The sequence below is a fragment of the Anomaloglossus baeobatrachus genome, chromosome 12, assembly GCF_048569485.1.
Source record: "Anomaloglossus baeobatrachus isolate aAnoBae1 chromosome 12, aAnoBae1.hap1, whole genome shotgun sequence".
Taxonomy (NCBI): domain Eukaryota; kingdom Metazoa; phylum Chordata; class Amphibia; order Anura; family Aromobatidae; genus Anomaloglossus; species Anomaloglossus baeobatrachus.
In genome coordinates, this window is record NC_134364.1 from 2,629,225 (window position 1) to 2,646,715 (window position 17,491).

Below are 17,491 nucleotides of genomic sequence, written 5' to 3' on the forward strand. Positions count from 1 at the left end.
CTCTCCCCTCTCTCTCTCTGGGGGGGTATCTCCCCTCTCTCTGGGGTCTCTCTCCCCTCTCTCTCGGGGGTCTCTCGCTCCCCTCTCTCTCGGGGGCCTCTCTCCTCTCGGGGGGTCTCTCTCCCCTCTCTCGGGGGTCTCTCTCCCCTCTCTCTCGCGGGTCTCTCCCCCTCTCGGGGGTCTCTCTCCCGGGGGTCTCTCTCCTCTCTCTCTGGGGTCTCGCTCTCCCCTCTCTCTCGGGGGTCTTTCTCCCCTCTCTCTCGGGGGTCTCTCTCCTCTCTCGGGGGTCTCTCTCCCCTCTCTCTCTCCTCTCGGGGGTCTCTCTCCCCCTCTCGGGGGTCTCTCTCCCGGGGGTCTCTCTCCTCTCTCTCTGGGGTCTCGCTCTCCCCTCTCTCTCGGGGGTCTCTCTCTCCCCTCTCTCTCGGGGGCCTCCCTCCCCTCTCTCTCGGGGGCCTCCCTCCCCTCTCTCTCGGGGGTCTCTCTCCTCTCTCGGGGGTCTCTCTCCCCTCTCTCTCTCCTCTCGGGGGTCTCTCTCCTCTCTCGGGGGTCTCCCTCACCTCGGCGCGCTCTCAGTGTCTGGAGCTCACGCTACTTCACATAATAACTACTCCTGTCAGGAATTGGCGGGAATTCTCGGCCATGTTGCGTGTGGCGCCCACACTAGGCAGAAGCCGTTACTAGCAGTAACCACCTGTCGTTGCCGCACAGGAGGCCCGGAGACCAGTCTGCACAGGGTTCTATGGGAGCAGAGAGCCGGTGACCGCGGCACCAGGTCTCCTCTCCTCCGCTCAGTCACACATCACACCTCAACATGGCGGACAGGATGACACGCCCTGACGTCAGCACGGCGTCCGCCGCCACACACGGTTGTCATAGTGACCATAGTCGGCAGTGAGGCCTGAGGGAGGCCGGAGCCTGGATACAACCTGCACGGACCTGCGGCCATGTCCGGAGCCAGACAGTGACAGAAGGAGCGACGTGAGGGCGATGTGTGTACAAAGTGAGGCGCTGAACGGGACATACCCTCTGTATGTGACGGCTGGTGTAATATGGGGGATATTACCCTCTGTATGTGACGGGTGGTGTAATATGGGGGATATTACCCTCTGTATGTGACGGGTGGTGTAATATGGGGGATATTACCCTCTGTATGTGACGGCTGGTGTAATATGGGGGATATTACCCTCTGTATGTGACGGGTGGTGTAATATGGGGGATATTACCCTCTGTATGTGACGGGTGGTGTAATATGGGGGATATTACCCTCTGTATGTGACGGCTGGTGTAATATGGGGGATATTACCCTCTGTATGTGACGGGTGGTGTAATATGGGGGATATTACCCTCTGTATGTGACGGCTGGTGTAATATGGGGGATATTACTCTCTGTATGTGACGGCTGGTGTAATATGGGGGATATTACCCTCTGTATGTGACGGGTGGTGTAATATGGGGGATATTACCCTCTGTATGTGACGGCTGGTGTAATATGGGGGATATTACCCTCTGTATGTGACGGGTGGTGTAATATGGGGGATATTACCCTCTGTATGTGACGGGTGGTGTAATATGGGGGATATTACTCTCTGTATGTGACGGCTGGTGTAATATGGGGGATATTACCCTCTGTATGTGACGGCTGGTGTAATATGGGGGATATTACTCTCTGTATGTGACGGGTGGTGTAATATGGGGGATATTACCCTCTGTATGTGACGGGTGGTGTAATATGGGGGATATTACCCTCTGTATGTGACGGGTGGTGTAATATGGGGGATATTACCCTCTGTATGTGACGGCTGGTGTAATATGGGGGATATTACCCTCTGTATGTGACGGCTGGTGTAATATGGGGGATATTACCCTCTGTATGTGACGGCTGGTGTAATATGGGGGATATTACCCTCTGTATGTGACGGCTGGTGTAATATGGGGGATATTACCCTCTGTATGTGACGGGTGGTGTAATATGGGGGATATTACCCTCTGTATGTGACGGGTGGTGTAATATGGGGGATATTACCCTCTGTATGTGACGGGTGGTGTAATATGGGGGATATTACTCTCTGTATGTGACGGGTGGTGTAATATGGGGGATATTACCCTCTGTATGTGACGGCTGGTGTAATATGGGGGATATTACCCTCTGTATGTGACGGCTGGTGTAATATGGGGGATATTACCCTCTGTATGTGACGGGTGGTGTAATATGGGGGATATTACCCTCTGTATGTGACGGGTGGTGTAATATGGGGGATATTACCCTCTGTATGTGACGGGTGGTGTAATATGGGGGATATTACTCTCTGTATGTGACGGGTGGTGTAATATGGGGGATATTACCCTCTGTATGTGACGGGTGGTGTAATATGGGGGATATTACCCTCTGTATGTGACGGGTGCTGTAATATGGGGGATATTACCCTCTGTATGTGACGGATGGTGTAATATGGGGGATATTACCCTCTCTATGTGACGGCTGGTGTAATATGGGGGATATTACCCTCTGTATGTGACGGGTGGTGTAATATGGGGGATATTACTCTCTGTATGTGACGGGTGGTGTAATATGGGGGATATTACCCTCTGTATGTGACGGGTGGTGTAATATGGGGGATATTACCCTCTGTATGTGACGGGTGGTGTAATATGGGGGATATTACCCTCTGTATGTGACGGGTGGTGTAATATGGGGGATATTACCCTCTGTATGTGACGGGTGGTGTAATATGGGGGATATTACCCTCTGTATGTGACGGGTGGTGTAATATGGGGGATATTACCCTCTGTATGTGACGGGTGGTGTAATATGGGGGATATTACCCTCTGTATGTGACGGGTGGTGTAATATGGGGGATATTACCCTCTGTATGTGACGGGTGGTGTAATATGGGGGATATTACCCTCTGTATGTGACGGGTGGTGTAATATGGGGGATATTACCCTCTGTATGTGACGGCTGGTGTAATATGGGGGATATTACCCTCTGTATGTGACGGCTGGTGTAATATGGGGGATATTACCCTCTGTATGTGACGGCTGGTGTAATATGGGGGATATTACCCTCTGTATGTGACGGGTGGTGTAATATGGGGGATATTACCCTCTGTATGTGACGGGTGCTGTAATATGGGGGATATTACCCTCTGTATGTGACGGATGGTGTAATATGGGGGATATTACCCTCTCTATGTGACGGCTGGTGTAATATGGGGGATATTACCCTCTGTATGTGACGGCTGGTGTAATATGGGGGGATATTACTCTCTGTATGTGACGGGTGGTGTAATATGGGGGATATTACCCTCTGTATGTGACGGGTGGTGTAATATGGGGGATATTACCCTCTGTATGTGACGGGTGGTGTAATATGGGGGATATTACCCACTGTATGTGACGGGTGGTGTAATATGGGGGATATTACCCTCTGTATGTGACGGGTGGTGTAATATGGGGGATATTACCCTCTGTATGTGACGGGTGGTGTAATATGGGGGATATTACCCTCTGTATGTGACGGGTGGTGTAATATGGGGGATATTACCCTCTGTATGTGACGGGTGGTGTAATATGGGGGATATTACCCTCTGTATGTGACGGGTGGTGTAATATGGGGGATATTACCCTCTGTATGTGACGGCTGGTGTAATATGGGGGATATTACCCTCTGTATGTGACGGCTGGTGTAATATGGGGGATATTACCCTCTGTATGTGACGGGTGGTGTAATATGGGGGATATTACCCTCTGTATGTGACGGCTGGTGTAATATGGGGGATATTACCCTCTGTATGTGACGGGTGGTGTAATATGGGGGATATTACTCTCTGTATGTGACGGGTGGTGTAATATGGGGGATATTACCCTCTGTATGTGACGGGTGGTGTAATATGGGGGATATTACCCTCTGTATGTGACGGGTGGTGTAATATGGGGGATATTACCCTCTGTATGTGACGGGTGGTGTAATATGGGGGATATTACCCTCTGTATGTGACGGGTGGTGTAATATGGGGGATATTACCCTCTGTATGTGACGGGTGGTGTAATATGGGGGATATTACCCTCTATGTGACGGGTGGTGTAATATGGGGGATATTACCCTCTATGTGACGGGTGGTGTAATATGGGGGATATTACCCTCTGTATGTGACGGGTGGTGTAATATGGGGGATATTACTCTCTGTATGTGACGGGTGGTGTAATATGGGGGATATTACCCTCTGTATGTGACGGGTGGTGTAATATGGGGGATATTACCCTCTGTATGTGACGGGTGGTGTAATATGGGGGATATTACCCTCTGTATGTGACGGGTGGTGTAATATGGGGGATATTACCCTCTGTATGTGACGGGTGGTGTAATATGGGGGATATTACCCTCTGTATGTGACGGGTGGTGTAATATGGGGGATATTACCCTCTGTATGTGACGGGTGGTGTAATATGGGGGATATTACCCTCTGTATGTGACGGGTGGTGTAATATGGGGGATATTACCCTCTGTATGTGACGGGTGGTGTAATATGGGGGATATTACCCTCTGTATGTGACGGCTGGTGTAATATGGGGGATATTACCCTCTGTATGTGACGGCTGGTGTAATATGGGGGATATTACCCTCTGTATGTGACGGCTGGTGTAATATGGGGGATATTACCCTCTGTATGTGACGGCTGGTGTAATATGGGGGATATTACCCTCTGTATGTGACGGCTGGTGTAATATGGGGGATATTACCCTCTGTATGTGACGGCTGGTGTAATATGGGGGATATTACCCTCTGTATGTGACGGCTGGTGTAATATGGGGGATATTACCCTCTGTATGTGACGGCTGGTGTAATATGGGGGATATTACCCTCTGTATGTGACGGCTGGTGTAATATGGGGGATATTACCCTCTATGTGACGGGTGGTGTAATATGGGGGATATTACCCTCTGTATGTGACGGGTGGTGTAATATGGGGGATATTACCCTCTGTATGTGACGGGTGGTGTAATATGGGGGATATTACCCTCTGTATGTGACGGGTGGTGTAATATGGGGGATATTACCCTCTGTATGTGACGGGTGGTGTAATATGGGGGATATTACCCTCTGTATGTGACGGCTGGTGTAATATGGGGGATATTACCCTCTGTATGTGACGGCTGGTGTGATATGGGGGATATTACCCTCTGTATGTGACGGCTGGTGTGATATGGGGGATATTACCCTCTGTATGTGACGGGTGGTGTGATATGGGGGATATTACCCTCTGTATGTGACGGGTGGTGTGATATGGGGGATATTACCCTCTGTATGTGACGGGTGGTGTGATATGGGGGATATTACCCTCTGTATGTGACGGGTGGTGTGATATGGGGGATATTACCCTCTGTATGTGACGGGTGGTGTGATATGGGGGATATTACCCTCTGTATGTGACGGGTGGTGTGATATGGGGGATATTACCCTCTGTATGTGACGGCTGGTGTGATATGGGGGATATTACCCTCTGTATGTGACGGCTGGTGTAATATGGGGGATATTACCCTCTGTATGTGACGGCTGGTGTAATATGGGGGATATTACCCTCTGTATGTGACGGCTGGTGTAATATGGGGGATATTACCCTCTGTATGTGACGGCTGGTGTAATATGGGGGATATTACCCTCTGTATGTGACGGCTGGTGTAATATGGGGGATATTACCCTCTGTATGTGACGGCTGGTGTAATATGGGGGATATTACTCTCTGTATGTGACGGGTGGTGTAATATGGGGGATATTACCCTCTGTATGTGACGGCTGGTGTGATATGGGGGATATTACCCTCTGTATGTGACGGGTGGTGTGATATGGGGGATATTACTCTCTGTATGTGACGGGTGGTGTGATATGGGGGATATTACCCTCTGTATGTGACGGGTGGTGTGATATGGGGGATATTACCCTCTGTATGTGACGGGTGGTGTAATATGGGGGATATTACCCTCTGTATGTGACGGCTGGTGTAATATGGGGGATATTACCCTCTGTATGTGACGGGTGGTGTAATATGGGGGATATTACCCTATGTATGTGACGGCTGGTGTAATATGGGGGATATTACCCTCTGTATGTGACGGGTGGTGTAATATGGGGGATATTACTCTCTGTATGTGACGGCTGGTGTAATATGGGGGATATTACCCTCTGTATGTGACGGCTGGTGTAATATGGGGGATATTACCCTCTGTATGTGACGGGTGGTGTAATATGGGGGATATTACCCTCTGTATGTGACGGGTGGTGTAATATGGGGGATATTACCCTCTGTATGTGACGGGTGGTGTAATATGGGGGATATTACCCTCTGTATGTGACGGGTGGTGTAATATGGGGGATATTACCCTCTGTATGTGACGGGTGGTGTAATATGGGGGTTATTACCCTCTGTATGTGACGGCTGGTGTAATATGGGGGTTATTACCCTCTGTATGTGACGGCTGGTGTAATATGGGGGATATTACCCTCTGTATGTGACGGGTGGTGTAATATGGGGGATATTACCCTCTGTATGTGACGGGTGGTGTAATATGGGGGATATTACCCTCTGTATGTGACGGCTGGTGTAATATGGGGGATATTACTCTCTGTATGTGACGGGTGGTGTAATATGGGGGATATTACTCTCTATGTGACGGGTGGTGTAATATGGGGGATATTACCCTCTGTATGTGACGGGTGGTGTAATATGGGGGATATTACCCTCTGTATGTGACGGCTGGTGTAATATGGGGGATATTACCCTCTGTATGTGACGGCTGGTGTAATATGGGGGATATTACACTCTGTATGTGACGGGTGGTGTAATATGGGGGATATTACTCTCTGTATGTTACGGCTGGTGTAATATGGGGGATATTACCCTCTGTATGTGGCGGGTGGTGTAATATGGGGGATATTACTCTCTGTATGTGACGGGTGATGTAATATGGGGGATATTACTCTCTGTATGTGACGGGTGGTGTAATATGGGGGACATTACTCTCTGTATGTGACGGGTGGTGTAATATGGGGGATATTACTCTCTGTATGTGACGGGTGGTGTAATATGGGGGATATTAATCTCTGTATATGACGGGTGGTGTAATATGGGGGATATTACTCTCTGTATGTGACGGGTGGTGTAATATGGGGGATATTACTCTCTGGTTTGGAGTTGCTGCCTCCGGCTGGTGCTGGTCTCTACCAATCCGGTATTTTCTTTGTTCCAGTGCCGGTGTCATGACCTGGTGAGCTTTACTTCCATGCACCCTTCTGTAATTGGTGGGTCCCCGTGGCCTGGAGTGTTTTGGGGGTCCCCTCCTGTTGTCTCCGTCCTGGCCCGTATGGCAGGCAGCTTGAACCTCTCTTGGGTCAGACCTCTGTCCCCGGGTTTCCTCTTTGTTGCTGTGGCCCAGCCACTAACGTTGGTGAGGTCCTGGATGGTTCCCTCACCAGGCAGATTATCAGGTGACCCTGAAGAGTCTTTCTGAGCTAGAGCTCTGTACCCCGCCGGTGCTCGGTCCAGTGAGTACTCTCGCCGTACTCTCCCTGGCAACCGTACTCCTTTTACTCTATTGATTAGTCACTCTACACTTTGCGTCTGTGTACTGGCTTCTAACTTGACGTCTTACTGACTTTATGTTTTCCGATTTACTGTCTGACAAGACGTCCATCTCTCATCACTCCACTGACCAGCCCCTCCTCCTCCCGAGTTTCTGACTAGTGGATTGGATGAGTCCCAACCAATAGGTGGCCATCCATCAGTTCCGTCTCCAGCCTGGGTGTGGGTGTGGGTGGGTTTGGGTGTGTGGTGTTTACCGGCACTGGCCTTCCAGGAATCCGGGGTTAGATGTAGTGCCTGTGGCACCTAACACTCAGAGGTGCCACATTTGAATACGAAAGCAAAGTGTGGAGAACAGGAGATGTCGGTCATCTTTAGATCTGAGCAGACTTATTGTAAGGTGAAATGATTTGAAAGGACGTTTTCCCACAATCCCTTACGTCTCAAGGTTAAGTATTTGATCCAATGGCTCTTCTTAACACCCTTGCCTCAGTTTGAAATGTAATTAATACATGGCAGTTACCAGAAACTGTGGAGGTCAAGCAAAATTTCTGTGAGAGCTGCTCATAGGATTGCTAGAGGGAAATCAGAACCCCTGTGTGACTGCAAAAGACCTTCAGGAAGATTTAGCGGACTCTGGAGTTGTGGACATTGTTCTACTGTTCAGAGACATTTGTAAAATATGGCCTTAATGGAAGAGTCATCAGATTAAAACCTCTCCTGTATCCGCACCCTAAAATTCACAGTCAGAAGTCTGCAAAAGAACATCTAAACAAGCCTGATGCATTCTGGAAACAAGTCCTGTGGACCGGTGAGGCTAAAATAGAACTCTGTGGCCACAATGATCAAAGCTATGTATGGAGAAAAAAAGGGCTCAGCATGTCAGGAAAAGAACATGTCGCCAACCATTAAGCATGGGGGTGGATCAATCCTGCTTTGGGGTTGTGTTGCAAGTGGCACAGGGAACATTTTTCAGGTAGAGGGAAGAATGTATTCAATGAAATTTCAACAAATTCTTGATTGAAACATAACACCATCTGTAAAAAAGCTGAAGTTAAAAAGCAGACGAAAGAGGAGAAAAGAGGATGGCTTCTACAAATGGATAATGATCCTAAACACATGTCAAAATCCACAATAGACGACCTCAAAAGACACAAGCTGAAGGTTTTACACTGGCCTCACAGTCTCCTGATCTGAATATCACTGAAAATCTGTGACTAGACATCAAAAGTAGCGCAATCAAGAGTAGCGCATGCAAGACGAGCCAGGAATCTCACAGAACTGGAAGATGTCTCTAAGGAAGAACAGGGCATGCAAGACGAGTCAGGAATCTCACAGAACTGGAAGATGTCTCCAAGGAAGAGCAGAGCATGCAAGACGAGCCAGAAATCTCACAGAACTGGAAGACGTCTCCAAGGAAGCGTAGAGCATGCAAGACGAGCCAGGAATCTCACACAACTGGAAGACTTCTCCAAGGAAGAGCCGTGCATGCAAGATGAGCCAGGAATCTCACAGAACTGTAAGACGTCTCCAAGGAAGCGTAGAGCATGCAAGACGAGCCAGAAATCTCACAGAACTGGAAGACGTCTCCAAGGAAGAGCCGTGCATGCAAGATGAGCCAGGAATCTCACACAACTGGAAGACTTCTCCAAGGAAGAGCCGTGCATGCAAGATGAGCCAGGAATCTCACAGAACTGGAAGACGTCTCCAAGGAAGAGCAATATATATATTTTTTTATTAGACAAAATGAAATACTGGAATTCATCATATACATATCATAAGCTGACCGAAATCACCATATCGTAGATTAGCAAAAAGAATTGACTCAGTCCAAAAGTCTATAAATTATCGCAATAATAGCATGAATGCACACAATTGTTGAAAAAATACAAAATATTGTCAGTATTTTTTCAACAATTGTGTGCTTTCATGCTATTATTGCGATAATTTATAGACTTTTATATATTTTTTTTTTTTGCCTAAAATAGAAAGGAAATGTCCTGTTTAACTTTCTGCCTTTTTAGAGATCATTTCATCTTCAACTCGCTTCACTGTTCACAATAAAGTAATTTTGACCAGGGGTGCCCACACGTTTGCATGGCACTGTGTATGTGACTTATGGTTATAATATAGAGATATTACCTTCTATATGTGATATGTGGTGTAATATGGGGATATTGCCATTTACAGTCATGGCCAAAAGTGTTGGCACCCTTGAAATGAAGTAGGTAGTTCTCCTCCGTAAGTATCGGTGTTACACGTTTTATTCTACTCGTTTATTTCCTTTGTGTGTATTTGATCAACTCAAAAAAAAAAAATTAAAAAAAAAAAATATCAGAGGGTAAAAAGGCAAATAAAACATAATTTACACACAACCCAAGAGTCGCCCAGACACAATTGTGGGTAAACTGTGGAGAGCTCTTAACCCCTTAATGACTTGGCCAGTTGTTGCCATTCTGCCCAGGTCCCTTTCACCGGTTGTAGCTCTGGAGCCTCCACGGATCCTGGTGATTCTGACGTTGTTTTTCGTGACGTTGTAGTTCAGGATAGTTATAAATTTAGGGCAATATTTTTTGCTTTTATTTGTGAAAAAAATCGGAAATTTGACAGAAATTTGGAAAATTTCGCAATTTTGAAACTTTTAATTTTTCTGCCCTTTTAAACCAGAGAGTTCTGTTAATAAATTACATTTCCCTCGTGTCACTTTACATCAGCACAATCTTTGAAACTGAATGTTTGGGGGTACAGACGTTACAAGGGTCAAAGGTCATCAGCAATTTCCCAGTTTTTCAACAAAATTTACAAAACCATTGTTTTTAGGGACTACATTACATTTGAAGTGACTTTGGGGGACCGAGGTGACAGGAAATACCCAAAAGTGCCCCCATTGTAAAAACTGCACCCCTCAAAGTACTCACAATCACATCCAAGAAGATTATTAACCCTTCAGGTGCTTCACAGGAACTAAAACGATATGGAATGAAAAAAGCAAAGTTATCATTTTACCTAAAAATGCTGCTGTACCCCAATTTATTCACTTTTAGTAGAAAAAAAACCCAAAAATATAGACCCCAAAATTTGTTCCCCAGTTTCTTCTGAGCGCGGTGGTACCCCACATGTGGTCAGAAACCTCTGTGTGGACAAATGAGAGGGCTCGGAACGGAAGGACAATATTTGAATTTTGGAAAGCAAATTTGGCTGAAAAAGATTGTGGGTACCATTTTGGAAACTAGATCCCTGAAGGACCTTATCTAGATGTTTGGGGAGTACCCTGAACCCCCAGGTGCGTCACAGAATTTTAGAACGTTGAGCCGTGAAAATAAAAAAAATATATTTTTACCACAAAATTGTTTCTTCAACCAGATAGCGCTTTTTTTTTTTCCACAAGGGTAACAGGAAAAAATGCATAACATTGATTGTGCGATTTTTATTTATTTATTTTTTTTAAATTCTCCTGAGTACACAGACTCCTCATATGTGGAGGAGACACCAAAAAGTGGACCCCATAGTTTATCCAACTCCTTATGAGTGCTGTGATACCCGACAGTGGCCAAAAATCTCTTTCTTCCTTCGGAAAGGAAAAAGCACTGTTTGAAATTTGGAAAAGTTGAAATAAATTGCGGGCACAATGTCACATTTTGCAGGGCTCCTAAGGTTCCTATACAGCAGAAATCCCACAACTGACCCCATTTTGGAACCTAAACCCTCAAGGATTTTATTCAGGGGTGTAGTGAGCATTTTGAATCCACAGGCACTTCATAAAAATGTTGCTGTAGTGCCAAATTTCTCACTTTTAGGCTATGTTCCTACGATTCGGCGACACTGCATCTAGGACGCAATGTCAGCCCTCCTGCGGAGATGCGAGTGTTGTACACAGCTGCCCATGGTCCGGGATCAGGCTGCTGCTGACGTGAGCTGTATTCTCCCCGCGGTGAACACTGCTGCAGGGAAAAGAAGTGCAGGGGGCAGGAGATTTCTCAAAATCCTTCCACTTGCTTGTATTGCACATCGCAGCATTTTGGACACGGCGAAAACTCTCTGCGTCCAAAACACTGCAAACCCTGATCGTGGGCACATAGCCTAAAAAGCTAGGATGGATGGATAGATAATGTCAAACGCATATACAGTATAATCTCCCACCCCCTGCAAATTCTAAGCTGGCACCCTTTAGTGTCTTTCATGTGGCACTAAAAGGTGTTTAGCCTTGTATTTAGCCAAAAAAATTAAATAAATAATTTAAAAAAAACGATGTGAAGTCCTACCCATTTTTGACAGCCAACTAGGGTAAAGCAGACGGCTGCAACCTGCAGACCGCACCTGACAGCTTCACCTTGGCTCGTAATTCAAAACGAAGGGCACCTCATGCTGTTTGTTTTTATTTAATTATACAGTGCCTACAAGTAGTCTTCAACCCCCTGCAGATTTAGCAGGTTTACACATTCGGAATAACTTGGCATTGTGACATTTGGACTGTAGATCAGCCTGGAAGTGTGAAATGCAGCAAAAAAGAATGTTGTTTTTTTTTTTTTTTTAAATTGTGAAAAGTTTATTCAGAGGTCATTTATTATTCAACCCCTCAAACCACCAGAATTCTGTTTGGTTCCCCTAAAGTATTAAGAAGTATTTCAGGCACAAAGAACAATGAGCTTCACATGTTTGGATTAATTATCTCTTTTTCCAACCTTTTTTGACTAATTAAGACCCTCCCCAAACTTGTGAACAGCACTCATACTTGGTCAACATGGGAAAGACAAAGGAGCATTCCAAGGCCATCAGAGACAAGATCGTGGAGCGTCACAAGGCTGGCAAGGGGTACAAAACCCTTTCCAAGGAGTTGGGCCTACCTGTCTCCACTGTTGGGAGCATCATCCGGAAGTGGAAGGCTTATGGAACTACTGTTAGCCTTCCACGGCCTGGACAGCCTTTGAAAGTTTCCACCCGTGCCGAGGCCAGGCTTGTCCGAAGAGTCAAGGCTAACCCAAGGACAACAAGGAAGGAGCTCCGGGAAGATCTCATGGCAGTGGGGACATTGGTTTCAGTCAATACCATAAGTAACGTACTCCACCGCAATGGTCTCCGTTCCAGACGAGCCCGTAAGATACCTTTACTTTCAAAGCGTCATGTCAAGGCTCGTCTACAGTTTGCTCATGATCACTTGGAGGACTCTGAGACAGACTGGTTCAAGGTTTCCTGGTCTGATGAGACCAAGATCGAGATCTTTGGTGCCAACCACACACGTGACGTTTGGAGACTGGATGGCACTGCATACAACTCCAAGAATACCATCCCTACAGTCAAGCATGGTGGTGGCAGCATCATGCTGTGGGGCTGTTTCTCAGCCAAGGGGCCTGGCCATCTGGTCCGCATCCATGGGAAGATGGATAGCATGGCTTACCTGGAGATTTTGGCCAAGAACCTCCGCTCCTCCATCAAGGATCTTAAGATGGGTCGTCATTTCATCTTCCAACAAGACAACGACCCAAAGCACACAGCCAAGAAAACCAAGGCCTGGTTCAAGAGGGAAAAAATCAAGGTGTTGCAGTGGCCTAGTCAGTCTACTGACCTTAACCCAATTGAAAACTTGTGGAAGGAGCTCAAGATTAAAGTCCACATGAGACACCCAAAGAACCTAGATAACTTGGAGAAGATCTGCATGGAGGAGTGGGCAAGATAACTCCAGAGACCTGTGCCGGCCTGATCAGGTCTTATAAAAGACGATTATTAGCTGTAATTGCAAACAATGGTTATTCCACAAAATATTAAACCTAGGGGTTGAATAATAATTGACCCACACTTTTATGTTGAAAATTTATTAAAATTTAACTGAGCAACATAACTTGTTGGTTTGTAAGATTTATGCATCTGTTAATAAATCCTGCTCTTGTTTGAAGTTTGCAGGCTCTAACTTATTTGCATCTTATCAAACCTGCTAAATCTGCAGGGGGTTGAATACTACTTGTAGGCACTGTAAATAAAAAAAAAAAGAAAAACGTGGGGTCCCCCCAAATTGGATTACCAGCCAAAGTAAAGCGGACAGCTATGGTCTGGCATTCTCAGGGTGGGAAGGGCCATGTTTATTTGGCCCTTCCCAGCCTAAAAACAGCAGGCTACTGCTGCCCCAGAAGTGATGCATCCATTAGATGCGCCGATCCCTGCTCTTCTCATAAACTCATCCCGTTGCCCTGGTGCTGTGGCAAACAGGGTAGTGTATGAGTTTGATACTAGCTGTAATGTTTCCTGGCATCAAGCCCAGCTGTTAGTAATGTTGAGGCATCTATCAGATACACAACATTACTGTCAGTAATAAAAAAAAAAAAAATATGACAGAAAAATGTTATTTGAAAAAAAACTCCCCAACGCATTCCCTCTTTCACCAATTTATTGAAAAGAAGAAAAAATCCGATCCACCTTAATCCATTTTGTAGGTCCCACGATGATTCTGGACATTCCAGAATATGGGGGGCACGCTCAGTGAACGTATCCCCCATTTTGTGGAAGTGCAGGCACTCCATGTGAGAAGTGTGAGTGCAGTGACCTGAGAATACTGCACTCGCACTCCCTGGGTCCAGTTATCTATGCCTTTGTCAACTGTGCGCATGGGCTATGATCAGTGTGAAAGTGTGGGGTGGCACGGTGGCTCAGTGGTTAGCACTGCAGTCTTGCAGCGCTGGGGTCCTGGGTTCAAATCCCATCAAAGACAATATCTGTGAGGAGTTTGTACGTTCTCCCCATGTTTGCGTGGGTTTCTTCCGGGGTCTCCGTTTCCTCCCACTCTCCAAAGACATACAGATAGGGAATTTAGATTATGAGCTCCAATGGGGACAGTGTTGCTAATGTATCGTATTTTTCGGACTATAAGACGCACCCTGGTTTTAGAGGAGGAAAATAAAATTTTAAGCAAAAAATGTGGTCATGACGCACTGTTATGGGGCGAGGATCTGCTGCCTACACTGTTATGGGGGGAATGTCCCCAAATTCTCTGCTAAGGTACCCCATCCTGGTAATGATCCTCCTGCCTTGTATATGTACCCCATCCTGGTATATGCCCTTATCCCTCTATATACTGCTATCCTGCTATATACTGCTATCCTGCTATATACTGCTATCCTGCTATATACTGCTATCCTGCTATATACTGCTATCCTGCTATATACTGCTATCCTGCTATATACTGCTATCCTGCTATATACTGCTATCCTGCTATATACTGCTATCCTGCTATATACTGCCATCCTGCTATATACTGCCATCCTGCTATATACTGCCATCCTGCTATATACTGCCATCCTGCTATATACTGCCATCCTGCTATATACTGCCATCCTGCTATATACTGCCATCCTGCTATATACCCCCATCTTGCTATATACTGCTATATGCTCCCCATCCTGATATATACTGCCATCCTGGTATATGCCCTTATCCTGCTATATACCCCCATCCTGCTATATACCCCCATCCTGCTATATACTGCCATCCTGCTATATACTGCCATCCTGCTATATGCCCTTATCCTGCTATATACCCCCATCCTGCTATATACCCCCATCCTGCTATATACTGCCATCCTGCTATATGCCCTTATCCTGCTATATACCCCCATCCATTGTGCTATATACCCCCATCCATCGTGCTATATACCCCCATCCATCCTGCTATATGGCCCCATCCTGCTATATGGCATATATCCTGTATCACACAAAAAAATGTTTATACTCCCGTTTCCTCGCTCCATGCAGCATCGCTCCTCCCCCTGTCTGTGGCGGCAGCAGCACTGCTGACCTGTGTGGAGCTGTCACTGTTCCCTGCAGCATTGCTCGTCCTGCTGTCTGTCTGTCAGCTGACCTGCGTGACTAGAGGCGCGCACAGCGATGACGTCATCTCTGTGCTCACCGTGCTCGCTACACCGATCAGCTGGCCGGCAGATAGGAGTAGATCGCGGTGCTGCAGGGGAACGGTGACGGGTGCGTGTACCGTACTTATTCACTGCTGATGATGATGCGTGGGGGGGCAGTGAATACAGCTGCACATGATCACTCCAGGCTGTAGTTGCCAGGGGTAATCACGGCCGGCTGTTTACTATGCGTGCACCCCCCTCCCATCATTCCACCCACCTGTCAGCGCTGAGAGATGATGGGCGTGCATATGTAATGAGCGGGCCCACGTGGTTATAGCAGGCTGCTACAGCCTGCTCGTGCTGCAGATGACCCGCTCCACCTCAGCACCCTCATTCCCTTGCCGCAGCCCTATATTCAGACCATAAGACGCACCCCCTACTTTCCCCCAACATTTGGGGGGAAAAAAGTGCATCTTATGGTTCGAAAAATACAGTATGTAAATCGCTGTGGAATTAATAGTGCCATATAAATGAATATAGTGTGAGTGTGGATTTAGCATTGTACTGGTCATTGATCCTTTTCATTGTAACATTAGTGGATTGTATTGATGATGTCTGCCGGCAGCAGCCTCCTATGGTAGAAAAGAGGCTCCAGCCTCTAGATGTGCAAGTTGTATTCGTCTGATGAAATGGTCAGACAAGTAAAACGACCCAGAGAAAGAGACCATAGCAAAGGGTAGGAGTCCCTTCGGGTTTTCTCTCACTAGTCTTGCGGTGTTCCTGTCCCAGAAGATGGGTAATCCTAATCGGACTGAGAAAACAATGGCAGCATGCTGCGACTGTAATGCGAGACTCTTTCTCTCGCACCCATTCAAGTCTATGGGGCGAGAGAAAAATCGCACTGCACTCGCGGTACACCGGTGTAAAGCAAGTGCAGAGCGAAAATGGCAATAGCCGGCTACGGAGGAGAGAGGGAGCTAAATCCCTCCCCTCCTGAGCGCCGGCCCTCCCCTCCTGAGCGCCGGCCATGCCCTCCTCAACGCCGGCCATGCCCTCCTCAGCGCCGGCCATGCCCTCCTGAGCGCCGGCCCTCCCCTCCTCAGCGCCGGCCCTCCCCTCCTCAGCGCCGGCCCTCCCCTCCTCAGCGCCGGCCCTCGCCTCCTCAGCGCCGGCCCTCGCCTCCTCAGCTCCGGCCATCCCCTCCTCAGCACCGGCCCTCCCCTCCTCAGCGCTGGCCCGCCCCCCACAGCTGAGGTCCGCTCACACGGTTGGACCTCAGTCGCAGGGACACTCGCATGACACATGGCTCTGCTGTGCTGCCAGTGTGAGTCGAGTGTCATGCAAGGGGATCGCAGTAATCCCCGTGTGGCCCCGGCCTGAAGCATAGACTGACTGGCTAATGGTGGGGATGGGGTTTGTAGTGTTTAAGTCAAAGGACACTGAAAGAATGTGACAGGAAAATGTGAAGAAACGACATGTATGAATGTCTGATAATGTGTGCAGTGTGAACAGTACAATCTGATGGACATTGTGGAGGGATCAAACCTAACCACTTTCTAAAACACTCTTATCAGTGATTATTCTAACAAAGAGGAGCTGGAAGAGACAGACACCACTGCCCCATATCTGTAGAGAGGAGCTGCAGAGACAGACACCACTGCCCCATAGCTGTAGAGAGGAGCTGCAGAGACACACCACTGTCCCATATCTGTAGAGAGGAGCTGGAGCAGAGACAGACACCACTGCCCCATATCTGTAGAGAGGAGCTGCAGAGACAGACACCACTGCCCCATATCTGTAGAGAGGAGCTGCAGAGACACACCACTGTCCCATATCTGTAGAGAGGAGCTGCAGAGACACACCACTGCCCCATATCTGTAGAGAGGAGCTGGAGCAGAGACAGACACCACTGCCCCATATCTGTAGAGAGGAGCTGGAGCAGAGACAGACACCACTGCCCCATATCTGTAGAGAGGAGCTGGAGCAGAGACAGACACCACTGCCCCATATCTGTAGAGAGGAGCTGCAGAGACAGACACCACTGCCCCATATCTGTAGAGAGGAGCTGCAGAGACAG

At 47.6% G+C, this 17,491-nt stretch overlaps 1 protein-coding gene and 1 long non-coding RNA gene across 11 annotated transcripts in view; one reads left to right on the forward strand and one right to left on the reverse strand.

Annotated features, from left to right (window-relative positions):
• Positions 1 to 792: 792 nt before the first annotated feature.
• The window catches only part of CIPC (CLOCK interacting pacemaker), a 125,713-nt gene continuing 109,014 nt past the window's right edge, over positions 793 to 17,491 (forward strand). For 7 of the 10 annotated variants that reach the window (XR_012727726.1, XR_012727727.1, XR_012727731.1 and 4 more), the window contains exon 1: positions 793 to 1,000. Coding sequence is in view for 1 of the 10 variants with exons in the window: in XM_075330761.1 (XP_075186876.1) it covers positions 988 to 1,000 (13 nt within the window). In the remaining 9 variants the exon portion in view is untranslated. The remainder of the gene's footprint in view (positions 1,001 to 17,491) is intronic. The other 3 variants (XM_075330765.1, XM_075330762.1, XM_075330764.1) reach the window with 3 other exon arrangements.
• Positions 9,630 to 17,491, reverse strand: part of LOC142258375 (uncharacterized) — a 38,450-nt gene continuing 30,588 nt past the window's right edge. Inside the window, exons 3-4 of the long non-coding RNA XR_012727756.1 lie at positions 10,496 to 10,541; positions 9,630 to 9,880 (exon numbers count right to left, since the gene is read on the reverse strand). This is a non-coding gene — a long non-coding RNA (uncharacterized LOC142258375). The remainder of the gene's footprint in view (positions 9,881 to 10,495; positions 10,542 to 17,491) is intronic.